The sequence below is a fragment of the Alligator mississippiensis genome, chromosome 8 (assembly GCF_030867095.1).
Source record: "Alligator mississippiensis isolate rAllMis1 chromosome 8, rAllMis1, whole genome shotgun sequence".
In the NCBI taxonomy this organism is placed as follows: Eukaryota; Metazoa; Chordata; order Crocodylia; family Alligatoridae; genus Alligator; species Alligator mississippiensis.
The window spans coordinates 59,930,549-59,957,055 of record NC_081831.1 but is presented as its reverse complement, the minus strand read 5'-3'; the positions used below and the strand labels follow the sequence as shown (position 1 = coordinate 59,957,055).

The 26,507-nt window shown below is 51.4% G+C and overlaps 1 protein-coding gene across 2 annotated transcripts; it reads right to left on the bottom strand.

Moving 5' to 3' along the window:
- Window positions 1-630: 630 nt before the first annotated feature.
- LOC102576763 (phosphatidylinositol 3,4,5-trisphosphate 5-phosphatase 2) lies at window positions 631-26,507 on the bottom strand. Of its 2 annotated transcripts, none has more exons than XM_019487885.2 (27): window positions 26,097-26,507; window positions 24,971-25,566; window positions 21,071-21,134; window positions 19,761-19,899; window positions 19,412-19,559; window positions 18,797-18,937; window positions 17,718-17,805; window positions 16,970-17,056; window positions 15,805-15,918; window positions 15,144-15,258; window positions 14,552-14,658; window positions 13,861-13,963; window positions 13,091-13,287; window positions 12,171-12,288; window positions 11,785-11,881; window positions 10,783-10,921; window positions 10,446-10,545; window positions 9,606-9,694; window positions 8,957-9,038; window positions 8,732-8,821; window positions 8,173-8,289; window positions 5,389-5,477; window positions 4,861-4,948; window positions 3,985-4,140; window positions 3,624-3,705; window positions 2,640-3,201; window positions 631-1,763 (listed from the first exon to the last, which is right to left on the bottom strand). In XM_019487885.2, exons 2-27 carry the CDS (start codon window positions 25,105-25,107, stop codon window positions 1,671-1,673), a joined length of 3,342 nt encoding a protein of 1,113 aa, XP_019343430.2. In that variant the 5' UTR covers window positions 25,108-25,566; window positions 26,097-26,507; the 3' UTR covers window positions 631-1,670. The 2 variants fall into 2 exon arrangements, with proteins under 2 accessions (XP_019343430.2, XP_019343431.2); XM_019487886.2 differs by lacking the exon at window positions 26,097-26,507 and adding an exon at window positions 25,992-26,089.

Here is a 26,507-nt window from a genome sequence, read left to right as displayed (position 1 = left end):
TCGAAGCGTCGTAGCTTGGAACCAGTTTTCTCATAGGAACAATGTTATAAATGGGGGATTGATTCCTGAACCAAGGCCTGATACCCTATTTTCACCAAAAATAACTCAGAATTTTATACTCAATCAATTATAGATGAGTAATATAGCTACATAAATGTATTTATATTGTAAATAGCAATCATATTGATTTGGAAGGACTTCTTTGAGGTGACTTTGGTGGACTTTTTGAAGGGTTCTTGGCTGGCATCTTCTTAGGAGTCTTGGCTGCAGGTTTTCCTGGAGTCTTGTCTGCCTTCTTAAAGAAAGTGTCCAGAGAAATTTGGACAGATGTTCTCCAGGGAGACAGGCTACGCAGCGAACTTGTTTGCTGGTGTGGCGTGGCATCGGATCAAGCATCGTTAAGTCGAAAATGACGTCAGAAAGTTGAAACAGGGTGTCAATTTATAAACGTTGTAAATGCCATTCATTGTAATGCAAAACATCTTAAGTTGAGGACTGCCTGCCTGTCTGTACTCTACATCTCCACAATTTGCTCGGCTCTGGCCAGTATCATCACCCTTCCCTTGCTAGAGACACCAAATTCATATTGTCAAGCCCACAGTTAAAAGAAGACAGACTGTGAATTCAGTGTGGAGCTTCCTCATAGCTTTGGGGTTTTATTGTTAATTGACATAGAAACTGCATCTCATAAGAAACCAGCAACATGGAGCCTTTAGAAAAATCACATGTAAACTGTAACTAAACACAGTGAGCACCCCCATAGGGCAGAGTAAGACACTTGAGGGGAAGATGGTAGGGAGTGCCCTGCAAGCTCTGAGATGCTGTCTGGGCTCTCATGAAAGGATTAGGTGTGCTCCAGGATAGGAGGAGCCTGGACTCCATTGGGTTTAGCCAGGGCATTCTCCACAAGGCAGAGCTGAGAGGTGCCAGGATGCTACAGTGCTGGGTACCCGCTCAACATAAGATGTTGCAGCTGAAACCCTTGAGAAACCAAGACTGTGTCAACTAACTGCAAAGCACCATGGTACTGCAGCATTGGAAACTGGAGACCACAAGAGCTCTATTGTGGCTGAGGCACATGAACCCTGTGGTTCTCACCTCCCCCAACTCATGCTGTGCTGGACTGAGTGTAGCTAGAGCACTGGGCTCAGCATTAGGGTTGAGACCTAACAGTCCTTTAAGAAGAGGCTGGGAACTTTCTATGGTTCAGACAGGGAGGGAAGAAAATTGCTTGAGAGAGTGCCAGAATCTCAACTGGAGCTTGCCTATAAGTTTTGGCCTCTCTGAAATCCCATCCCCTCTCCATAGTGTGAGGCAGAAGAGTTTGGGATTGTGGCTAGACACGAGGCTACTCCCTGCTTTGGTACAGCCTCAGTCAGATGCACAGGGAACTTCCTGTAATTGCCACCATGCGACAAGATGAAATCAGTGTGACAGCGAAGATGGCAAAAGAAGCCAGCAAAGGGAATGGTTCAAATCCAGAGGCTCTTAGCTCAGTGATCTCCAGTCCTGGCCCACTGCCACTGTCTGGGACACAATGTCTTCCATAGTTCCTCTCCACATGCTCCCAGCCATTTCCCTGAGGAGTACAAGGACTTCTAGGTGAGTGAATGCCAGACTTAATGCAGCCCTTGGAGTTCAGTTTCAGGCTGGGTCTCTGTTGCAGGCCTTCACAGTTGCTCTTGTGAAGCTTGACTTTGAGGAGCACGCGGCGAGTGGGGTTCAGCACTGCGGCTGCCAACAGGCCCTGTACGACGGTGTCTCTAGACAAGAGAGAAGAGGAAAGCAACAAAGACAGAAGCCAGCAATGTAGCACAGAGCAGGGCAGACCAGGCCTCACGTGCACCACACATGGCTATTGGACACCAAAGGGATTTGGGGTTTCAGAGGCATTCTCCTTCCAGAGTGCTCTGCACATATGACTGAACTAGGAGGATCTAGCTTCTTGCCACCATCCCCAGCCTAGGACTCTGTGGTCATAACTCAACCAGGAAGCCTAGAGGACACACCAGTTTGACAGTCATTCCCCAGTAGGGAGCAAAAGTGACGTACGCCAGTAATCTCTCACATACCCTCAATACCCTTATGAGACCCAGGACAGGAAAGATACCTGAAGAACACTGTATCTTCCAGGCCATTTTCAAATAACCCATCCTCCTACTATTCCAGGCCAAAGTGACTCAGACACATGCCTATGCTCCAGGAATGCTCACTCCTGTCACCAAGCCATTAAGAGAGAAGAACAAGATTGTGGCTCAGCTGTATAGTAGCAAGGGGCTTCAAAAAAAACCCTACCCTCATCTCCAGCTCTGCTGATTTCCCTGAATTTGGACCCACAACATCCCTGCTACTCCACCTGCCTTCTAACCTGCAGCATCCTCATATTCCAGCCCTACGCCTTTCATAACTCAGATGGGATGCTGTGCTTAGTATGAAGAGGGCAATGCAACTAGAGTAGGAAAACTCTAATTCACTGCTGATGGTGTGTCTTACACATAGGTCCCCAGAGGTGAGTCCTCCATATCCCTCTGCCCTTTCTAGACCCAGGGAAAAGCCTTGACCAAGCTCAGGGTTTTATGACCAGGCAGCAGGGCATGCTCCAGCACCTGTGTTCTAGAGAAGCCTCTCCCAAGACATACCTCTAGGTCATGGCTGAGCTGGTGACTACTCTGCAGGAAGACTGTCCCCTCCTGGAAGTCCTGTGGTGGAGGCTCCAGTGCACTGCGTGTATGGCGCAATGGGTTCTTCCGGCTCTTCAGCTGGCTGGTGCCCAAGCAGCTTCCCCTCTTGTGAGGCTCTGTGTCCAGGTCACTGAGGTGCTTGGCCAAATGCAAGGCTGTGAGGGAACAGTCACTCGATGCTGGCATGTCTCTCAGCAGCAGAGCTGATTTGGGCCTCTTGTGCCTTCCAGACTGAAGAGGGCTGAGCTGATGCCCATATGACGTGCTCACAGGCACAGAGTAATGGGGGCTTCTCTGCAGCGGTTCTCCTGAGGAGCAGGTCTGTTCTCCTGCCAGGCTTCGGAGCCTGTGGCCTGGCACATGGCCCAGGCATGCTTCTTCCTGCACATCACTGGCTGAACTGTAGGGAGGCTCCGGCAGGTTTGTACCCAGTGTCCAGGTATTAGGGACTCCCTCAAATATGAAGTAAGCTGGATTGGTGTAACTACTGGCTGTCTCAGGGAAGCTGAAGGGCCGGCTCCTAAAACACAATAAAGCAAATAGGTGTCATGTAAATCAACCCTGTCCCAAAGTGTCTCCCAGCGGCTGGTGCTACCACTCCTCCTACAAGAAGTTCCAACACTCCACTCCTAGAAAAAACACACAACTCCACTAGGCAGATAATCTCAGCACCCTGGGACAAAAAAAATGGAGGACAGACACAATCCTAGATCTTTGCAGAAACAAACTGGCAGACTTCCCTAATACTTTGAGGGACAGACAACCATGTCAGTCTATGTGGGATGGCTGACAATTCTGCAGGCAAGCAAACAGCTGCAATTCACCTCTGCATTCATCTGGACATGGAAACAAAAATGATTATCTCCCATCAGAGGCCCAGGACTAGCAACAACAATATCTTAAAGGGTTAGTGCCCAAGATGCAGAACACAGGTAGAGTTACCTGACAGAGTGCTGAGATGGCTTGGTGCAGGGTGAGGTGTCTTCAGGGGACTCTGTTGCATCTGTCTCAAAGCTGATCCACTCTGCAGAGAAAAAAAGATTATGTAGGCTAACAGAGGTGCAGGGAAAGAAGGTTTTCCTTCTAGACTGCCCAACAGCCCTGGCTGACAGGAGGAATGGGCCAAGACTGAAGGCTGCAGGGAGCTCCCAGTCAGTCCAGGCCAGACCTCTCACTGGTGCCACAGGGAAGGGGACAGGCACTTCCAGCTCCTCCAGGTCCATCCTGTCCTCAAGTGATGAACTGAGGCCCATATCTCTGAAGCAGCTGGAGTAAAAGCAGTTCAGCAGCATGGTTGTATTACCATAGAGCCTCTCCCGAGTGCTGCGTCTGTCCTTGGGAACTCGGACTTTCATCCAGCCACGCATGGAACCTGTTTCTTCACCCCGATGGTAGAGGAAAGTCTCAAACTGCTGGGCCAGGCTGCTGATCATAGACCTCATGGCAATGCAGCACTCACCTGCAAAGAGCATAGAGTTGGGCATTGTCACAGTTGCTGAGGAGCCCATCAACAGCAGCTGCTGCCATCCTGCTCCCATTCACACAGGCCCACTGGAGAGAAACTGGGAGCAGAGGCTGGCAGGCAGGCTTCACACCATGATATGACACTCACCAAGAACAGGGAGCAATTCATATGCCCAGGGCAGTGAACATGGGTTTTGAAGGAGAGTGTCCTCCCCAGACACAGTTCAGCTGTGGAAGAAATATCCTGAATGTTCCCCTAGTGCCCCAACAGCTGGAGAGGCTCTTTGCTCCTGATGGAGGCAGGGGTAGGCAGTCTGCATGGCCACAAGTTCAGGCTTCAGCAGACATCTTCAGTAAAACACCAAGCCCCGAGTCCTAGGTGTAGCCTGGAGGACAGGGCATGACACTCTCTGCAGGACACCTAGCTCCTGGGTAGCAGGGGCTAGAGAGTAGAACTGTACTGGTGTGAGAAGATCTGATGTGGCTGCTGGTTGCACCCTGTAGCCCTCTGGCTGAAGAGCATGCAGGTGAAGTCACTGTGTGGCCTGGACCTTACACTAAACACATTTGCACACCCAGACCCTAGTCATTCCCTGCCTAGGCCCTGGCAGCATATGTACAGCCTGTAGAAATCCTTGCAACCATCCCCTTCAGCCCACCATGGGGTGGATGTGCCCCCTGGCCATTCCAAACCCACTCTGCTTCAGATACACACCGTATGACTCACAGCCGTCCACTCCCTTGACACTGAGGAGCAGGTGCTGGTCCAGCAGGTACTCCAGGTCCGAAAGGATTGGATTCAGCTGCACACAGAGACAACACAACACTCAGGGAAAGGGCTGCAGCCCCCCAACCCAGCCACACAGCCCAGGGGCACGAGCACTGGGATTAGGAACAGAAACCCTGCAGTGACCCACTATTCCTTAGTGATGGTCTCTAGTGGTCACCACAGGTTTTGCTTTGTGTAAGGAGAACTCAGGAGGTCAGCCAGGGACAGATGGAGGAGGGGAATGTCAGCCTCAGAGTTGGTAGGGGGAGATCTGGAGTGCCACTGATCAAGGAGGTAGACAGCATGAAGGAGGGAGAGCCGCAGAGCCTATGGGATGGGAAGCCAGGGACCCTGACAGAGTGAACAGAACCTAACACCATACGGTCTGCCCCTGTCCATGCTCACCCCTGCCCCTCTCATGCCAGTCCCAGTCCATGCACATGCCCCCATGCCTGCAACCATCTCACTGCTTACCACTGGCAGTTGCTTAGCTGACCAACTGAGTTTGAGAAAGCCAGGGATGTCACTGTTTTGGGAGCTGTTCTCTCCACTCCTCTGAGACTCTGGTGAGGAATCAAGAGATGGAATTATGAAAGCAAAGATGCCTCCTGCTGCAGCCTATTACTCCCCTCTCTCTCTCGCTACCAACCCCTCCAGTCTGTCCTGAGCACTGGCCACATTGCCACAGGATGGATGAAGCCTGGTCTCCATCTGGGACAAATTCCAGTTGTCCACCTCTGAGATAGAACTGCCAGTCCTGCTGCTACTATGCTCCTAGAAGCATCCTAGTACCCTTTACAGACTTGTGTGGAAATCACTGCACCCACTCCTGGAATGCAGTCACCTCTCATGCACGACAATAGCAGCTATTTATACAGTGCATATCAGCCTTATACAAGCAGATTAGGACAGCAAGTGAAGACAACCTGCAAATCCAATTGAAATTGTAGGTTGCCAGAAGGTCACCTAAGCAGGAGTGTGGCAATGACACCTGCAGCGCAGCTCAATCCTGACAGAAAAACATCCTATGGCCACCAAGGAGCACTTTGTAGGACTGTGTTGGTTAGTGATACCTCAGTGGAAATGCTGCTCCCCACACCAGGAACCTGCAGCCCTGGTTCCTCCTTAGAATCATAGGAGATTAGAGTTGGAAGGGCTCGCAGGAGGTCATCTAGTCCAAAGCAGGACTGCCTCCAACTAGATCATCCCTCCCTAGCCTTTGTCCAGCCAGGTCTTAAAAACCTCCAAGGATGGAGATTCCACCACCTCTCTGGGTAACCTGTTCCAGTTCTTTACTATTCTCCTAGTAGGAAAATTCCTCCTAATATATAACTTAAACTTCCCTTGCTGCAACTTGAGACAATTGTTCCTTGTTCTATCATCTGCCAACACTGAGAACAGTCCAGCTCCATCCTCTTTGGAATCACCCTTCCGGTAGTTGAAGGCTGCTATTAAATTCCCCCTCAGTCTTCTCTTCTCCAGACTAAATAAGCCAGACTGTCCTCAGAAGTCATGTGCCCCAGCCCCCTCACCATTTTTTTGCCTCTGCTGGACTCTCTCCAATTTGTCCACATGCTTTCTGTAGTGGAGGTCTCAAAACTGGACACAGTACATCAGATGTGGCCTCACTAGTGCTGAATAGAGGGAAAGAATCACTTCCCCTGATCTGCTGGCAACACTCCTACTAATGCAGCCCATTATGCCATTAGCCTTCTGTGCAACAAGGGCACACCGTTGGCTTATGTTCAGGTTACTGTCCACTGTTAACCCTCAGGTCCTCTTCCGCAGAGCTGCTGCTTAGCTAATTGGTTCCCAGCTTGTACTGGTGCATGGGACTGTTCCATCTTAAGTGCAGGACTTTGCATTTGTCCTTGTTGAACCTCATGAGATTTCTTTTGGCCCAGTCCTCCAATTTGTTGACTTCCCTCTGAATCCTAGCCCTACTCTCCAGTGAATCCACTACTCACCCAAGCTTGGAGTCATCTATGAACTTTCTGAGAGTGCTCTCCATCTTATATTCCAAATCATTGATGAAGGTATTGAATAAAACCAGCCCCAGGACCAACCCCTGGGGCAGTCCACTTGATACCTGCTGCCAACTAGACATCGAGCCATTGATCATTACCCATTGAGCCTGATGATCCAGCCAGCTTTCTGTCCACCTTACAATCCATTCATCCAACCCAGACTTCCTTAGTTTGCTTTCAAGAATGCTGTGGGAGACTGTATCAATGGCTTTACTAAAGTCAAGGTATATCATGTCCACTGCTTTCCCTGCATCTACAGAGCCAGCCATCTCATCACAGAAGGCAATCTGGTTGGTCAAGCATGATCTGTCCTTGGTGAATCCATGCTGACTGTTCCCGATCACTTTCTTCTCCTCCAAGTGCTTAGAAATGGATTCCTTGAGGACCTGCTCCATGATTTTTCTGGGTCTGAGGTGAGGCTGACTGGTCTGTAGTCCCCTAGATCCTTCTTTTTGTCTTTTTTAAACATGGACACTATATTTGCCCTTTTCCATTGCCTGGGACCTCTCCTGATTGCCACCAGTTTTCAAAGATGATGGCCAGTGGCTCTTCAATAGCATTGGCCAACTCCCTCAACATCCCTGGGTGCATCCCATCCGGCTCCATGGATTGTATGCACCAGCTTTTCTAAATAGTCCCTAACATGATCTTTTGCTGCTGTTGGCTGCTCACTGCCTCCCCAAACTGTGTTGTCAGGTGCAGTAGCCTGGGGGGCTGACCTTGCCTGTGAAGACTGAGTTGAAAAAGGCATTGAGTCTTTCCGCCACTGAGTCTTTCCATTGAAGCATCCAGCCTTTTCCATTTCATGTCACTAGGTTGCCTCCCCCATTTCGTAAGGGACCCACACTTTCCCTGATCTTCCTCTTGTTGCTGACATACTTGTAGTAACCCTTTTTATTACCCTTCACATCCCTTGCTAGCTGAAATTCCAGTTGTGCTTTGGCCTTCCTGATTTCATGCCTGCATACCCAAGCAGCACTCTTATACTTCTCCCTAGTTGTTTGTCCAAGTTTCCACTTCTTGTAAGCTTCCTTTTTTGTGTTTTAGCTGACTGAAGAGTTCCCTGCTAAGCCAAGCTGGTCTTCTGCCATACTTGCTAGTCTTCTTGTGCATCGGGAAGGTTCCTCCCTGCACCCTCAATAAGGTTTTTTTAAAGTACTCCTTGCTGGTCTCCTTCCCTGTGGGGCCTGCTACATCTCCAGCACAGAAGGGAACCCAGGGCTGCTCTCACCTTCCAGGCAGGAGGAGTAGAATTCAATGTAGCACCTGCTGCGGCTGGCTGTTTTCACAATCACCTCAATGCTGTCCCACTCAATGCATGCCAGAGACTCAGGGCTGGAGCCAGGTGCTGCCAGGTAAAGAATAGCAGTTCAGTTTGTGTTGAAGGAGCCCCACTTGCCCCCAGGTTTGGCCTTTCATATGGGCCCTGATGAGCTTTAAGCCAAACTGGATGACATGGCCCCTGCTGGACCAGGGCAGGGGCTGGGTGTTCTCAACTTGGAGGGTCAGGGGACCAAGGTTGGTCACAGCTCAGGTCTATTTGCTGTGTCAGAATGGAAGCTCTTTAAAGCCTACTCCCCCAGGGAAACCCTGTTCTTCTTCCTGCTCTCCCTCTGTCCCAACAGCAGCACAGGTGGGTAGGTAGGCCCATTAAGACTGGTAGGCCACCATTAAGATGTGGCAGCCAAGCCTGCTCATACGCACAGGGTTGGGAATGCAGTACACCTGCCCCAAATCCCCCAGAGGAGTGGGATGCTGCTCTGGGGTGAGGCATTGGGAAGCCCCCTTACCCTTCTTGGGCACGAACTGAGACATCACTCCCACCTCAAATGTGGCAAAGACAGGAGAGTGGTCACTGGTCATGATGTCATTGGTGCAGCCTGAAACACAGAAGCAGAAGCCAACTCAATGGCTCAGAACCCCTTTGTGCCAGGCACTGTTTTTAGGCTGGGCCCTTGAGGTACCAGGCTAATGCCCCATTTGTGGCCTAGATTCTCCCTAGGAGCTCCACTCACCGTATGCATTACAGATCACATGGGTCTCTGGTTGTGACTTCCACAGGATGCGGTCGCACCATGAAGGGACATTGATTCTCATCTGTGACCAGGAGATAGGAAGCTTTGGTTGCAAGACTGGGCCAGGCTTGAACTTATTTTTTATTGCAGCCCCCTGCACTCACAATGCTTCTCCCAACCCTGCTGAACCAGGAAGGTAACCATTCTGCTCATTGCAGAAGGAAGTGGTACAGCTCACCCGTATACACAGGGGGGATGACTGAAGGGGTGGGGTTCCTGCTGCTCTGTGGTCAAAGACAGCACAGGTTGCAATGAGAGAGAGGAAGGGAGTATCAGCTGAGGCTGTGAATGCAGTTACTACAGTCCTGCAATTGTCTTGCTCTGGACTTCTCTGCTTTAGTTCCTCCCTCATGGCTGTAAGCAAATGATATAAGTCATGGAAGCCTTGGGGACCAGGTTAAGAATATGGGCAGCACAAGCCACATTTATCTTCATCCTGCCATGGGCTCAGCTCAGCCAGAACTCAGAGTTCAGCCTGCTCTCTCTGTCCCCTTCCATCTTCTTGTGAGATAACATTGTGGGACAGTTCCCTATGGCTTTCAGCACCCAAGAAAGGCAAAGCCCCTTCTTTGTGGGGCAGAACCCTCACCCCAGTGTGTTTGAACTTCTGCCAGACATAGGTGTCCCGGGAGCCCCGCTCATATCGGTATGTAGGAGGGAAGGAGATGTCTGCCTCATCTGGAAAAGAAGTGAACAGAAAGACATGGAGGCATGAATGTACCAGAATCACCTCATCCAGCACAGGCAGACACTGTCCATACAGGTCATGTCACAGCCACAAAAGTGTAGCAAAACTGTTCTGTCAGACCAGAAAAACCTCCCTCCTCTTTCTGGACATCTCAACTCTGACCTTGAATCCCCTCTGCATCTAAGCCCTGGGACACTCAGTGGAGAAGGAGGTTTTTCTCACTTGGACAAACAGCCCCTGAGATGAAACCAAACCCACATAACCCAGTGTATATGTGGTTTGAGGCTGGGTTTCTCCTCTCTGTAGCTCTGTGACAACACCTCTTTAGATAACACCTATTTCAGTCCTGGTTAGCAGACACCCTTCCTCCCCTGAAAGGAGACACTCAGTTGCATATACTGAAGGCAGGGATGGTTTGGGGGGTTACTGTGGAGACTGGGTATTTTTCACAGGTGGGAATAGAGTTCACAGGTTCACTCATTTATCTGTGTCATGTCAGGGGCTAGGCCACAAACCCAGGGCAAAGCCCTCTCCTGGCTGTGCTGTATCTGTTGCCATCACAGGTCTCTCCTTCACATTTGTCAGGCTTGATCTGCTACAAAAGGTTATTGAACCCTGAGCACAGGGACTGGCCATGAAGACAGGAGAAACATGTGGTCTGTGAACAGGTGAGGCCAGGAGCAGGCAGTGCTCAGAAAGGTTGCATAGGGCCCTCTTCTGCCCCCAGGCTGTTGCACTCACTAAATCGCAGGAACACCTTGCTCTTCTCTCGCTCCAGATTGAGCTGGTCCACAACCAGCAGGGTTTCAAACTCCTTTTTGTTCACACGGGCTAAGATGTCCTAAGAAGGAAAAAGGGGAAATTTGTCAGTGGCTTGCGGTCTTCTGTATCCCCTCTTGCAGCATCGGGTTCCACCATGGAGAGACCCCAGAGGACAGCTGGTGCCCCTGGTTCACTATCCACACCTATATACCCTCCATGTCCAATCCCAGAGGCATCCAACAAGTGGCCTAGTTTTGGGTGGAGCTGTGAGGAATGCCTCAGGGATTCAGGGGTGCAAGCAGGATCAGCATCCTACCTGGACATCCATGCTGAGTCGGTAGTTGAGATCTCCAAACCAGAAGAGGTGTGTGAAGCGCAGGGTGAGGTCGAAGCCACTAAGCCTCTTGTCACCCAGAACCAGCGAGCGTAGAATGTCACTGTAGTTCTGGTTTCGCCTGTGCCGGACAAGGGAGGCAAGAGGCAATGCGAACCAGCAAGGTTATAATGAAGATCCCCAACATCCCTAAGTGCCCCTACCACTCAGCCCCAGAACCTCCTGGCCCTTGGTGTGGGAACATGCCCTTGTGGATCCAGGAATGAAAGAAGAAGAGCTGCATCAGCTAGACAGTCTGTCAGACAGAAACCGCCCTGCAAAAGGCATTGGATAGGAAAGTCCTCTCTAAGATTCCTCACTGCTATCCAGTTGGGGTTAAGGGAAGTTTAAGAGAAAAGTCATCAAGGTTTGTTCTAAGGCAGAGAAGACTGTGGGTGGAAAAAGGACAGATGTTGTGGGGAAAAGGTTGGTTTCTTATTTATTTACTTCAAGCGAATCTTTGATGTCCGCCTTTTGCACTCCTCTCTTCCTAGGTTTTGGGGGGTATTTTTACACTGTTCCCTGCACCCTGACATGCCCAGCAGGTCTCCTAAGGACACAAGTTCCTCTCACGCTTACCTGCCACCACAGATCCCTGGGTTCCTCCCCACAAAGGCACCAGCTCCCCAGTCTATCTCCACCCTCACCAATTCCATTCCCCTTCAGCCCAACACCTCAGCCTCTCCCCAACCCCTTCCCTGCATACATCTGCCCTGGCTGGTGGAAGAGCCCAGCCCCTGGGTTAAGTGTGTGTCCAGCCCAGTGTCCAGGCCTCCCTCCCCAGTACTCAGACCACTCTGAAATACAGGCTGCTTCCCTTTGGGACCAAAGCAAAGGCAAAAAGCTAGTTAGCCAGTGCAGGGGTAGGCACATGAGCAATAGGGGAGTGATACTGGTCATCCCAGTCCCACACTGATGCAAGGCCCAGACTGAAATCCCAGTTACCTGTGTATCTTTTCACTCCCTGAAGCCAGGTGGCAGTTCACAAACCCAAATGAGGTCCCATTGAAAAGGAAGGAGACACCCACAGCCCCTTTATTACCTGAGGAGACACAGCAGGTCCTGTCAGGGCTGAGCCCAGAGAAACTCCCTCATTGCGGGTTCAGTTATATGACCCAGCAGCACCTTACATGCTTTTCAGTTCCCACTCCTCACAGAGGCTGAGACCTCCTTGCTCCCTGATGAAGCAGCAGAGAATTCCTGCCCTCCAACACTCCCCCAATTTCCCCCTTTCCTCACCCCCAATGATGTCTTGGAGCACTCCCTTTCCTCAGTGCAGCCCCCAGAGCGCCTCCCTCATCCCACCAGAGCTCCCCTTCCCAGGACTGCACCTAGCGTATTTGCGATTCCTGTTTTCACACTAGATGTGTTCACGTGGCTAATGCGGCGTTCATGCTCTGGTTTCACCAGCACCACAATCTTGATGCTCCAGAGGCACTGCAAGGCAACCTGCAATGAAATTGGGAAGAGGTGAGATCACATAGAATAGGGGAATCCGAGGTCTCTGACTGCTCCCAGCAAGGAGGTTGAAATCCGCAGTCCTCCAGCAGACAAGCCAGGCAATCTGAGAACTGAGAATGCCGTGTTTTCAGGGTCTGGCCTGGACTACAGTCCAGGGACTCAACACTAAGCTGCAGCCTGTTTTTGTCCAGGCTCAGTGGAGGTTTTTCAGGCTTGCTTCCTGGTTCTCTTATCATGAACATGGCCAGGAATGTCACAAAGGGCCAGGCCACAGAGTCCATATGCTGGAAAATGGCACCACAGATGACTTGTCTGATGGAGAGAGAGAAGCTGGGGACATCAGAGGGGGAGCTGAGGGAATGAAGCTGGCAAGAGGCAGATCTCAGCTGTGGTCTCTGCACTGTTCTTGACTCCTTTGCCCCGTAGGAGGCAGAGTGGATGGTGAAGGAAGAAGGAACCTAAATCAAATGCACTATCTAAAAGCCTGAGTACTAAGCTGCAACAGCAGGCTGCCTCCAGGAGGGCATCAGTACTGCCTGCCCATCAAGCAGTGTGGTGCTGTGGTAATTCCCTCTTATTTCTGGGGGGTCAGCTCTGCATGTAACAGCTTTGGAGTAGGGGACCTGTGTGACTATTATTAGGTCTTTCTAGTAGGTCTTGAGCCAGTGCCAGGAAGTACTTCTCCTTACAGAACCAGAGAGGGCAGGTGAGGCAAGGAGAGCAAGCAGGAATAGGATGCCAGAGTGCATCTACTTCAGCACTAGGTTAAGTGGGTGTCCTGGGCCCATACCACTCGGAAATCTATGGCCATCAAAGTCTTCAGAGAGGCTCTCAGGAACTCCACCCATTCACGGTCCCCAAGTGAGTTCTCCTGGGTGCCAATAACATAGATATCATGAGGGATGCAAGCTGTGGTTTCATCGTGAGTCCGTCCCAAGCCCCTTGATGTCAGCCATGAAGCCAAGGATCTGGGGGGTGGAGCACTGCCTGAGAAGAAAGGAGTAATCAGTTCAGATAGCAGATTTTTTGCTGCTTCCCCACTCCTGCAGCAAATGGTGCAGACTGCAGGAATATCAGGGGCCTCTAAGCACTGGGATCAGTCTAAATGAACTGTGAGCACCTCTGGAATTTAGCCAGGATCTCTGATCCACTCTCAATTTATGTCAGGCCTGTAGGTTTTACAGTTCTCCTGTAGGATGGTGGCCTTTAGGCCACCCAAGAGTATCTAAGGCTTGTGTCTGTGATTCAAACCCATGTCCAACACCACTGACAATTTATCAGCAGCTCTGTTGTTTACTCATCAACAATACAAGGCAGGTGCATTATGACACTGACCCACTGCAGTGTAAGTAGCCCCAGATAAGAACAAGCGATAAACATACCACTGAGGGAAACACCTTCTCTAACCTTCCATCCCTATAGGACTCAACAAGGATCTCAGAACCCCTGCGTGTGGCTTCCTCTGGAGGTCTGCAGGGATTTCAACTCCAGACCTTGCTCTGGATTCATGACCAGAGCTCTGGTCACCCAGGAGGTGCCTGAGCTGCTCCTACTCCTTACCCATGTTCCATGTCCCAACATACACAGAAATGAGGTCAGGCTCATCCAGGCTGGAATGCTGGATCTTCATGAGCTGCAGCAGTTGGCAGAAAGCCTCTCGCTTCTGCAAGAGAAAAATGGAAATGTCTGTTTGGGCCCTGAACCAGGATTCAGACATCATGAGAACATAGCACCCAGCTTGAACCAAAGGCCAGCCTCCACAGAAGTGCAGGCAGGCGGGGGAGAGATTAGTTACCTTGCTTCAGACCACAGGTCTTCAGAATGGGTCATGAGTTTGCTTAAAAGCCTCATTTAAATTACACAATCCTATGTTTAAGCTTTATACTGCAAGCCTATGTCTAGCCACTAGATGTATCTGTCCTATGACCTGTCACTTAGAAGAAAGGCATGGGAAAATGAGCTTTCAAAACCACAGTCACTTGCTGAGACCACTTGATAAAGGGCAGGCAGATGGTGTGCAGAGACCTCTGTCAGCCAAGCTGACCAGCACTATTTCTGCTTCCTGCTGCTTCTCTCTCTGTCTGCCTGCAACAGCTGTTTTTTATCTTATCTGGGTTTACAAGGTCTCTGGGGCAGGAACCACCTTGTTCAAATCCTGGGCCATGGATGGGATCTAGGGGCTACAGTAATACAATCAGAAAACAGGAATAACAATATAGCTCAAGCCCCAGTGGAGGGGGTGTTCGCTCACCCGTGCATTCTGGAAGAGGAAGTCCCTGATGAGGTTTCGGTGCTGCTCCCTGTCGTACACCAGCCGCACTTTGGTCTGCATGCTCTGGTATTTAATCAGCTGCAAGACTGAAGACAGCCACACCAGGTCAGGGAGACATGGTATAGTGCAAGCTCTCAAGGCACAGCCAATACACACCTCAGGAAGGCCACTGTGAGGGTGGAAGAGGCAGTGAAGCAGTTGCTGCAAAGCCTGGCACTGAGGGGTGTGGATACAGCCACCCTTCACTCCCTCAGGGAATGACACTGCAGGGAAGCATGGAGACGGCCAGCATGGAGCTCACTGAGCTGCACACATGTGCATCTGGGAGGTCTGGCTTACATCCCTGTATCGTGGTGGATCACTGTTCTGCAGATAATTCCAGGTGCAGGAGCCCATCATGCTGGCTTTAGCCAGGCACCCTTGGGGATGCTGTGCCCCACCTGTCAAGCATGAAGGACTCCTGGCCCTTCCCTGCTACCTCTTTCAGGGACCTGTCATGGAAACTGCACTACTTGCCCCACCAGCTTCCAAGGCCTCAGCCAAACCCATGGGGTGGAGATTTTTTTCCTACTTTTGTCCTGAGTGATGGTCTCCTCTGGAGAGCTGCTGCCTCTCTTCATGATGGCCACAGTCCCAGCCTCTACATCCACTGTCAGTGTCGCCTTCTGCAGTTTGCCCACTTTAACCTGTGGTATGGGAAGCCAGGTTACTAGGGGCAGGACACAGCTCTAGTCTGCATGCATCAGACCTTCCACTGCCTGGGCAGCTATAGAGCATGCATGATCCTTTGTTTGAATCTTCGGGGATGGATGAGCATGAGCTCCCGTCCCTGAAGGGTGCAATACTCCTGGAGCCCTTTGAGCTCACTAGACAAGTGCTGTCATTGTTGCTGACTTCCTCTGCCCATATCTAAACCCCAAGATGCTGCCGGAGGTGCAAACTAGCTCTTTCTACACTAGTTTCTCCTGCCCCTCATGGGGGAAGGGAATGTCAGCCTCACTCTACACCACACCCTTCCCCCAGGTTGATCCTCTCATCTGCCTGCAGGAGAAGGTGGAAACCACACCTCCAGTTGCCTCTCCTCCAGAGCCAGTCCCTATGCCTTGTGCAGGTGCCTGAGCTGGCCCTGCCCACCTCAGCTTACCATTCATTTAGGAAAAGCCCCATCAAAGCTCCCATCCAGGATGTGAGCAAGGCAGAAGGGCTCCCCAAACCTCAGGGGCCTCCCTTACCTCAAAGCTCTGGACAGCCATGGGCTTGGCAGCTGGGGACTGGGTCTGGGCTACAGCCATGCTGGGAAGTGCCAGATTGTGCCTGGACACTGTCTCCTGCAGAGACTTCAGCACCTATTGGGGAGAGAGACAGTGAAAGGCTGGCAGCAAGTTAGAGGCACCTAGTGAGTGACATAAAAGCACAAATGTAAGGGTCAAAATCCAGATGCCCCAATTGGATGATCAGGGTCTGATAGGCACAGGAGATTCTACATGTTCCTGTCTGGAGGGAACATTTGGGATGTCCCACCATGGCCAGGAGAAGCTTGTGGGGCATAACTCACTGCACTTTCTCTAAAGACATTAAAATGAAGGCAGTGCCACCCAGTGGTCAGAGAAGAAGACTGGTACTCAGGTTTCTTGCCAAGGACTCCTGGGTTCTGCCACTCATTGACTTGCTGAATTGTTTGTGGTAAGTTGCCTCCCACTCTGTGCCAAGTCTACTCAGCAACTGTCACAATCTGGCATGTCTGGGGTAGATAGTGCTGGTGCCATTAATGTGAAGAACCCAAGCAATGATCAGCAGAATATCATTCCTCTAGGGGTGGGAGAGTGGTCTGTGAAAGTCTTAATGCTGGTTATATATGCTGGGAGACAGGGCAGGAGTGAACTGGCTGAAATGGGGTTGTGGAACTATAAAGCATTAGCCAGAAGTGACAAATCCAGTCCAGTCTAGGGAGAAGCCCCCACTCTTCTTAAAGTGATCACTCATTTCTTACAGTGATCTCTCTCATGTTGGAGAGCTCAGCGTAGCAGCAGCTTGCTATGCCTGGGAATTGAATTTAGCACACGGATTTGCTTGAGTTTAAGGAGCTGGTCTACAGAGTGGGGGGTTTTTAGTGAAGGTTGCCACTAGTAATTCTCCTACTCTTCAGGGAAGGATTTACAAAGGGATGTTTCTTCTGCAGCTGTTGTATTTACATTCACTTCCAATGGGACCTTGAAAATTGTTTTGTTGGCATATTTCAATGGAATCCTAATCTCTACTTTTTTCCCCATGTTTGTGGCAATGAATCTGTGACCCGCTGTTCACAGGCCACGATGGCAGTGAAACAAATATGTGCCCCTTTTTAGAGTGACCTGCCCATCCTTAGCAATGTGTACTGGGAGTAGAAACACCAGCCACCTTTTTCTCCAGAGAAGAAAGCAGGTGGTTGACAGTTGAGATCTTGCTGAGAAGCAGTTCCAGGTCTGGATCACTGGCCAGGAGACCCTGTAGAGTCAGAGACAAATCCTGAGGTTTAGGGCTTCTAAGCAAGCAAAGACAGATCAATTGGGATGAATGCCTCCAGGGTTTTGGCCAGGGTTAGGCCAATATGTTGAACAATAGGCCTCCTGTGAGCCACTAGAAAAGGAGCTGGGGAGGTCTGGATACAATTCCCTCCATAACAAGCACATATTCCCCCAGAGTTCAGCATAATCAGCACCATCCCTCTGGAGGAAACTTGAATGGGAAGCTGCAAGCAGGGCAGGGGTGCACTGATAGGAAGTGGGAGGGATTCTAGTGCTTGGAGACTGGGCAGTAGAGAGATTTCTGGGCCAGTTCAGCTGTAATATCTTGCAATTTTAAACATTCCCCCTCTCCAGCACCCTGTGCATTTGTGACCTTCATGCAAGAAGTTCTTCAGCAGGACTCCCCAGTGCTCATCCCACTGCATAGGAAATCTCTCCAGTACCAGGGTCATGAGGGCATGCAACCAGGTGGGCCTTGCTCCAGGAAGGGAGTGTGGAGTTTCTTGCCAGTGCACATATGGGTGAAACCCACACCAAATGAAACCCCCAGTGACCAACTGGGCCCTTCCCACAGGGCAGGCAGAGATTTGTATGTGACACCTCCAGTGAGGTGCCTTCTGTAGCAGAAGTCAGTGGCTCACCTGCTCTCTCACAGGACTCCGAGGAGAAGCTGGAGAGTCAAACACCTTGGCCAGAGTTTCTAAGCCAGCCAGCGTGAAGTCGATTTCACTGCAGAGAGAAGTGGCACAGGGTGGGGGGTCCTGCATAACTCAAAGAGCCTGTCACTAAGGCTCCCCTGGCACATGTTCTTGATAGGCCAACTGGACATATGAACTAGTTGGACTGGGGTACCCCAGGGAGAGACCCAAGTCACCTAGGTCTGACTCATGGGAGCTGCCACCAGATAGTAAGATCAGGAGCAAGCCCTTTCCAGTGCAGAATGCAGCAAAGCGGACACAGCTTCATCAGGGGAAGGGTCAGGATGGAGCTAAGCCAGCATCTCCCCTGGAGGTGTGATGAGTCCCTTACAGGGTCCCAGCAAGAGACTCCACTACAGTTTCTTGCAGCTAAAATGGATGTGGAGAGGATGCTGGGGGATGGATGCTCTCTCATTGGTAGGAACTGGGGATATGCTGTGCAATTAGTTCAGGTGCCTCAGGTCAGTGCACTCCCCTAGCAGGAGCTCCTGCTATACTTCAAGCCTTCCCAGCATCAGCCCATTCACAGGATAACACATCTTTCGCAGACCCTTATGTTTAAAGGTTTATATTTCAGAGAGACTCTTCACAGGAGTGTCACTAGGTGTTGGGGCTGAAATCTGGTCAGGTGAACAGCAAGAGACCCTCCTAGGTAGGGTGGATTCCTAGCCCAGGGGTGAGCTCAGGGAATCATATTCCCCCAGGGCTCACACAAGGCCCTAGCAGAAAGCTTGGAGGTTGGTCACTTCTAGGCACTGTGTTTGCTGGAACCGGCCCAGCTCTCAACAGAGGCACTGAACAGACTGCCTCCTCCCACAGAGCTTTCTGTCTCAACAAGAAAGGCAACCAAACAGGGATGAAAGCAGGAGACACCATCTGTACTCAGCACAGGAGAGCTGGGAGGCCCTGATGTGAGACATAGAAACTGCCACCTTAGAGAACAGATGGGAAGGAGCAGGCCTGCCCAGGGCACCGGCAGGCTTGTCTGTCATTCCCTGGGTTGATTTCCCCCCATCACTCACCTGTGTAGCCCCCGGCAGGCAGTCACTAAGGCCATGCTCAGGTGTCGCAGCTGCAGGTTCCCATTCCGCAGGGCCTCCAGGTCCAGCTGCAGGTGGTGGTTGAGATACTCAGCCATGAACCCCATGAAATCACTGGCTGGGCTGCAACAGAGGGAAGGGTGGGACAAAAGTGCAGGTGTTTTTCCTACCCGTACACCTGTTTCCTGTGCCCTCCAGCATGGCTACAGTCAGTTACAGGCCACCAAATATAAGGCAGGCAACAGATACCAAAAACCTCAGAGATAGGACACATCTGGCTGTTAGTCACCTCTGGCTGCACAGTCTCATGATGATTGAAGCACTGAGCAAGAGGGGTGCTGAAGCAAATGGGGCAGAGGTGGTAAAGTCACCCTTACTCAGCTCTATATTGTCCCCTTCAGGTGAGTTGTCCGTTTGTACGTGCCTGTCCCATTCATACTGAGACAGTTCCCACTCGTCATAGCCAGAAAGAGAAGAGGCAGTGTTCCCACCCCATCCCCTACATGCACAGACCAGTTGGCTCCATCAGCCTCTGGCCCTTCCAGCATCAAACATTTGGTAGCTGCTTCATGAAAGGTGTGGGGTGGTGGGACGTACCTGCTGTGCACCTGCTCCTGCAGCCTCAGATGCAGCTGCTGAGAGATCTGCATCTTGTTGGGCTGAGTTGTGGCCCACCCGCTGCCTGTGCCTGCCCCACTGTGGGAGGCCAAGCTTGGAGGATAGAAGGCTCTGCCGTCTTCACCATCTGCAAACACAGAGGCATAGCATCATATAGAGGAAACTTCCCCTTCCCCTAGACTTGAGCCCAGCCTCCAGTGCCATACTTCTGCCCCTGTAAGTGTCAGAAATGACACATTTCTGCACCTTCCACCTGTCCCCACTTCATTCCCCTCCCCAGTTCACTTCATGTTTCCTCCCTCAGTACACCCCCTTCCCACAAGCTCACCAGAGTCCTCATCTGCTGGCTCCCTCACTCTATTCACAGGGTAAAGCAGAGGGGTCACCAGGCCATTGTTGGGCTGCTGGTAGGTGCTTATTAGATCAGTCAGTGTGCGGAAGCATTTAGCCTGGATGCCCTGGATGGTCTAAGGAAAGAAGAGAACATTTTTCTGACACTTCCTACCACAGAGGCCTATTACAGACTCTGGATATACAAGGCAACTTGCAGCCAGTCCCAGAAGAACAGGAACAGCTCGAATCTCTCTGTTAGGTGAACCTGGATTCTCTCAAGATGTAATGGAAGGTAGTTCCTGTCCCAAGGAACTTACAGACCCAGAGGCCCATGGGAGCCAGGGGAAAGTGCCTGCTTAGAACATAAGACTAACAGAAATCTGTCTCCTTTCCTTTTTGCCGTGCTGGGTTGGAAAGGGGTTTTGCCTTACCAGAGTCAGAATAGAAGGGCTGTGCTGAAGAAATGTCCTTATGGGGGATTTGAGTGAACGGGGAGGGGCTTTGGGATGGGGAGGCCATTGAGAACCATCACTGCCAGAGGAGGTGAGGACAGAAGAAGGACATAAGGCTGGTGTCACTGAAAAGACTGTGGGAAGAAATGGAGAGATGAGGAAAATGAGGGAAGGACAGAACTGCTCAGGGCTTTGAGAGGCATCTACCTCTGTGCTCTGTGCTTTGGGTGCTGTTTCTGAAAGCTACACCCCAATGTGACCCAGTAGTTGAGGCTAGGAAGGGAGAAAGGATCCTGTATTTAGTCAACCACCAGTGGAATATGAAGGAAAGCAGTAGGGGCTGGGGTGTGGGGGAAAGATGCTTTGTTAGCATAACCCTTGTGTGCTTGACAGTTCTGTGTTCAGGCAACCTCCGTGTGAAATTCAGGCAGCCTCTGTGTGAAATGGCTGGTGAGCTGTGCTCCCATGTTCTAGCTGAACCTATAGCTGTGCTTAGACAGCCATCTAGGGCTGTGTCGTCTGATGTCTGTGCAAAGGACATATCCTGTGGGCTCTGTAGTTTGCAAGCAATGCATGCAAAAACGAAACCATTGTGCAAGCTTGTGGCTCCCAGCAAGGAAGCGTAGATTTCACCTAACCCATCTCCAGATAATGCTGTTGCTATGTCAATGGAGCTAAAGCTGGAGGCAAAATCCACTGGCCCTTTCCTGTACAAACCTCAAATCTCACATCTCACAGAATTAATGAGCCAGCAATCACCACTGCTCAGTGCCGTGGAGAAGGGCAACATAGACAGAGGCAAGAAACAGCATGACTATTTAGTGAGGCGGGTCAGAGACCCCGTTTCACCCACCTGCACAGAGAGCAGCCCTTCCTCATCAGGCAGGATCCTGTAGGTGTGCACATGTCTCTGGAACCTGCAAAGACACAGAACAAGGCATCGATACTGCATTTCTAGCCCAGTGGGTCTCACAAGCAGGTGGGGCCAGCAATGAAGGGACTAACCCAGAGCCCGTCAGAGGGCTTGCAACAGCACCTGGGAGCTCAGATAGGTTTAGAAGAGTTTGGAAAAAAATCATCTTAAGGACAATGAAAAAACTAGTTTTCCTCTCCTACCCTCTGTCTCCTCTGTGGAGATTGTGATCCCTTTGGCAAAGGAACCATCTTTGTGCTAGGCCCTGATGGAAGGGCAGCTAGCCATGACCACTGTGCAAATAAAGAGGGACCAGGTTTGGTCCTGTCTGGGGACACTCAGTCTATGATCCCCAGAGCTGTGGTAAAAGAGGAACTGTGGCCAAACAGCAATGCTGTAGCAAAGGGCGAAGGGGGCAAGCGGGGCCACTGACCCAGGTGCCAAAGTGAAGGTTCGCCAATAGGCGCTGCGGCAGGGCACAGGATGGAGCTGCGAGCATCTCATTTGGGGGGGCACAGGGATGGGGGGAAGGCAGTGCCCACTGTTGTGTGCACTCCCAGGCAAGCATGGGGGGATGTGTGCCCCCCAGATCTGTGAGATCTGTGTGTGGAGTGAGGGCGGGCTGCCACTGCAGGCTTTGCTCCAGGTGCCAAACTTCATTGATACGGTATTGCCAAGCAGTTTTGAAAGCATCACCTTGGGCAAAAAGGCTTTAGGAAACAAGTGTCTAACCTTGGAAGTACCATATCAACTTGAGTTCTGATCTCAACCCAGGTTATATCACAGGAAGCCCCACTTGCTGCCCCCTTGAAACTTGGCCTAGCCCATGGCTAGACCCCAGAGAACCCCCACACAAGGCCTCTGACTAGAGTCTTGATCTGCTGGTGTAGAGTGACACTGTCTCCATCCCTCCCTTCTCGAGTGATAGGCACTAGAAAATATTTGCAGGGGGCAGGGCGGTGTAGAGCATGCCTGCCTGACCCCATCCCTCACTCCTGCAGGGCCATTCTGGGGCTGGCATGAGCTGGTGCTGCGCACGTGGTAGCGGAGGCATGCAAAGCAGGGACACTGGGCATGGAGCTGCATCAGCAGTGGTGCTGGAGTCGCTGTCACTGGCCTAGTTTGGAGGGGTTAAGCCCCATTAGCCTCACACTTCCACCACCTACGTAGGCCAAGCTTTACGGGCAAGTCTTTAGGAGAGGCCACTGATTCTGAGTGATTCCAGTTCTGGATTCTTGTTTGGGTCTGAGTCACCATCAGTGCTCCAGTTAAACTCAACAGGGGCTGCAGAAGCACATGTTCCAGATCAAGACTCCAACTCTGAGTCACCTGAAACCAGCAGATAAGGTCATTCTGGTTGTATCTGGGGCAGGTCTATGCATGCCACTAGCAGCAAGCCCAGGCGAGGTGGCAGCTCTGGTGCTGTACCATGGCACGGGACTCCTTGCAGGCATCATGAATCCTATTCATGTATGAATTAACCAGTCTAGGATGTCTCAGCTGAGGTCTGGGTGAGCGCGAGAGGATTGCTCTCTGGGAATTCGTGCTCACCACAGCCACTTGGGGTATGTCTACGCTGCAGAGGCTGACACACCCAAGCTGGATTTAAATGCTCTCTCCTGCACGCTGCTGGCTTGTGGCTGTGCCACCACAACCCTGCTGCTTGCAGTACCAGGCTGGCAGGTTAGAAGCTGTAGTCACACCTCTGACTGTGATACAAGACTGACCCTCACAGACATGGCAAGGGCTTCAGAGACTAAAAGCATTTAGGAGGAGCTAAACCTCCTCAGGGCATGAGGGGGCTCACGGGTTAAATCACTCTGCACCTCCCACTCTCCTCAGCAGCATGTGTTTATAATTTGCACCATGCCCTGGGCCAGGAAAATCATGGGAAACTGGGGGGCATCCTTCCAAGCCTCTTAAAGGAACAGTGCCGTATTCCTTCAGCACGCTGACTACGCTTTCCCCGAGTTCTGCAGACGTGTCGCTTGGGTTGGAGGCTGGATTAACTCAGCGGTTCAGTCTCTAACAGCACAAAGGGACACCAGCCTGCTCCAAGCGCCTCGAGGAGTTGCACTCCACTCAGAGGTTTTAACCCTGTTTAGGTCAATCCAAAATAAGATCAAACATGTGAATACGAACACTTGGCCAGCACTGGCCAGCCTGATACAGGGCATAGACTAGCCATGACATCCCAATACAGAGCTGAGGCCACCTTCCCACCTCTAGGCTGGGCCAGGCCTGAACTGCCTGTACCCTCCATCCTCACCTCCCGAGCCCCAGCTGACACAGTCCCCTTGCCCATGTGCAGACTGGTGTATCTCAAGTGTTCATTTTAAACCATGGTTATGATAAGAAGAGTGACTACACCAAAATGTCCCCACGTGACTCACTCCATCTGAGCCCCAGGAATACAAGGGCCACATCTGCTGACTTCAGCAGCTAAGCAGTTTTCTTTGTATTCTGCACTAAATCGAGCAAAAGCCAATACAACCAGATGGGGAGCTGGCTCCACAGTAGCTCTGAGACCACTCACACACTTCCTAATGATGTAGTTAGTGGTAGAACCTGTACTGCTGCAAATCCAGAAGGGGCCAGATTCAGTTCTCTGATCTCAGGGTGAATGTGGTGCATGGGAAACAAATCAACTTTTCACTTGTAAACTGAGCTAGCCTGGTCTTGTTAAGGGGCAGTCCACGGAGATTGCTGTAATATCATTTGTACCCAGACTTTCCTGGAGCAGAACTGTGCTTGAGCTCCATGGTTGTTGGTTGTAGCCTTTTTGGTCTAAGGACATAGGTAGACAAGGTTCTTTGGGTAGATGCGATATCTTTTATTAGGCCAACTAAATAGCTGGAAAAAAAGTTGCTTGAGTTCCATAGCACCTATCATTTTTATTCCCACAGTAAGATTTGGGTAGCAGGGGCCACCAAGATCAGAGGCGTTATATGATCATGTAGATCAAAGGGGTTTTCCCCCTCACATATCTCACTCCATAAATCCAAAAGCCCACCTTCGCTCTATGCCCCACTGCTGACAGGACCTTCTTCTTTCTAAGAAAGGACAGGCTTGATGGGTACCTTTCCCTTGGCCACTACCCAGGAAGGGGGCACTAAGGCTCAACAGTGGAGGGGAACCCTGAAGACAGCTCCTGGTGTAGTCAGGACTATCTTGAGGTCTGGCCGTGTAGTTACTCAAATAGAAAATGTTATTGATCATTCCACTGATGCAGCTATGCGAGATCCAGGCCTGAGGCACAGGATGGAAATCAAGAACTCTGGGATCTAACTCAGCTACCATCCTGATCTGTCTTAGGCCAAGTCATTTCACCTCTCTGGCTCCTGCTTTCTCCATCTGTAACAAAGGGATGCAACCCTTACCCATTTGGTTAATGTCCATGCTGGGTTTGGAGGGTTGTCAGTGCCCATTGATAGCCTCAGTCACCGTCATGGTGCAAAGGCAATCTGAAGATACTGTGATCAGATGCTTACAGCACTGTGTGTACTTGAGGCCTACCACCTAGGATCTGGTGGTCCACAGGAAAGCACACCTCCCAGTCATTACATCTCACTGACCTCTCCAGGAGAGAATCAAGGAGCCGAGGTGCACTGTTGAAGGCAAAAGGGGATTTGGGGACTGCCACCCACCTCAGAGGAAAAGGAGAGCTCCAGGAAGGAAGGCCTAGTTTGCTCCTCTCTCTGGGCACCAGGCACTTAGGCTCAGAAGCAGGTCTTTAAGGCTGAGCAAGCAGATTTGTGAGCAACCAGAAGGAGATGCTGAAAAAGTAACAGGATGAGACAGAGAGAGATACGAAGTGGAGCAGTGAGATGGACTACTTACAGCAGGCAAAGGGCATATGCCCCAGACACAGACTCGCTGTCCCGCACCAGGAAGCACCCATCCTTTCCAGCTTTGGCCAGCAAATCCTCAGCCACAACCCGGCTGATGTCCCGATGATACCAACTTGCTGCTGTCATCCTCTAAGCCAGCCAGGCCTGGCTGCAAGGTGTCCCCCAAATCAAGCCAAACATCAGGATTCTGCTGACATAGAGGCTCTGGGACAGCAGATCAGGCCCACCTGTCAGATCAAGATGTTCAGTATAGTTCAGTAGAGAGGAAGCGAGTATCTGTCGGATGAGAAGGACCCTTATCCTTGGGTAAGTGCAAGACTGAAGATCAGAAGAGAGCTGTACTAGCCACAAATCTGTCTGTCCTACTTGTGGTCTCTGACTCTTCTGTTCCACTCATTAGGTGGCACAGCCTTGGGTCTGCATGCCCAGATGGACCAATACAGTCCAGAGCAGAAAAACACTCCCCACGTAGCTGGGTCCATGCAGAGCTGACTGGGGCTGAAGGTTGCTGAGTAGTCCAGATCACTGGGGCACACTTCATCTCAGATCATTCCAGTGGGTTTGCCACACAGAAGAGGGAGTGAACTGGGGAAGGCAAAGACAAAAAAGAGGCAGGTCAGCAACTGGGATCTCCATCACTGTCTACTCTAGAGCTGCCAGGCCCTGTGCTGTCCTGAAATCAGGCCCCGGAGCTGCCTGTGGGAGCCCAGACCTCCCCCTGTGACAGGGGGAGCTGAATTTCAGCCTGGGATTCCCTGACTGTCCAGGGAGCTGTGCCTCCCAGACGCTGTCCAAAGTTCCCTGGGGCGAATGACTCCGGTGTGTCCCAGGAAGCAAACCGAGCTCTAGCAGCAGGCTGCAGTTCTGCCCTGGGTGCTGCTAGGTGAGCAGAAGGACAGATGTACAGCTGATGGTTTCAATTCCTCTTTTGTTGCTTCTCCCCGCACCCCTAATCTCAGCCCCTACCCTCTGGCCAGCGAACCCCCTCCCTGCCGCTGCCACGTTCCAACCTGTTGTGCCACAGCCGGATGCAGAGAAAGATAGGAGGCTCCAAACCAGGTCCAGCTCTCCCGTCCCCCAGGCCCAGAAACATCCCCTCTCCAGAAGCTGTTTACCAATGTCCTGTGGGGCACGAGAGGCAGTACCCATCTGCTAGGCTGTACAGGGAAGAGTTGCCTCCCAGACGGTTCCTCTGTCCTGCTCCTAGTACAGCTGGACCTGGCTGGCCTCTGTCTCCACACTGCCTGGCTCTCTCCCTCTCACTCCTCTTCCTTCTTCTCAGCTTTTTCCTTCCTTCAGCTGTCAGGACGAGCCTCCTCGCTCCCCCTCCCCCAAGTTCAGTCTTTCTGCAGCAGTGGCTCAGCTGCTCTGCTGGAGGAAGCCAGCACGGTCATGTGGGTGCAGCACTCACATGCTGCCTCTCCTGCGGGCTATCTCCGTTCTCATAGCTCCAGTGCCTCAGGTTACAGTCTGGTACACAACACAACCTCCTGTGGGGAGCCAGAGCCTCCTTCCCCCCCCAAGGG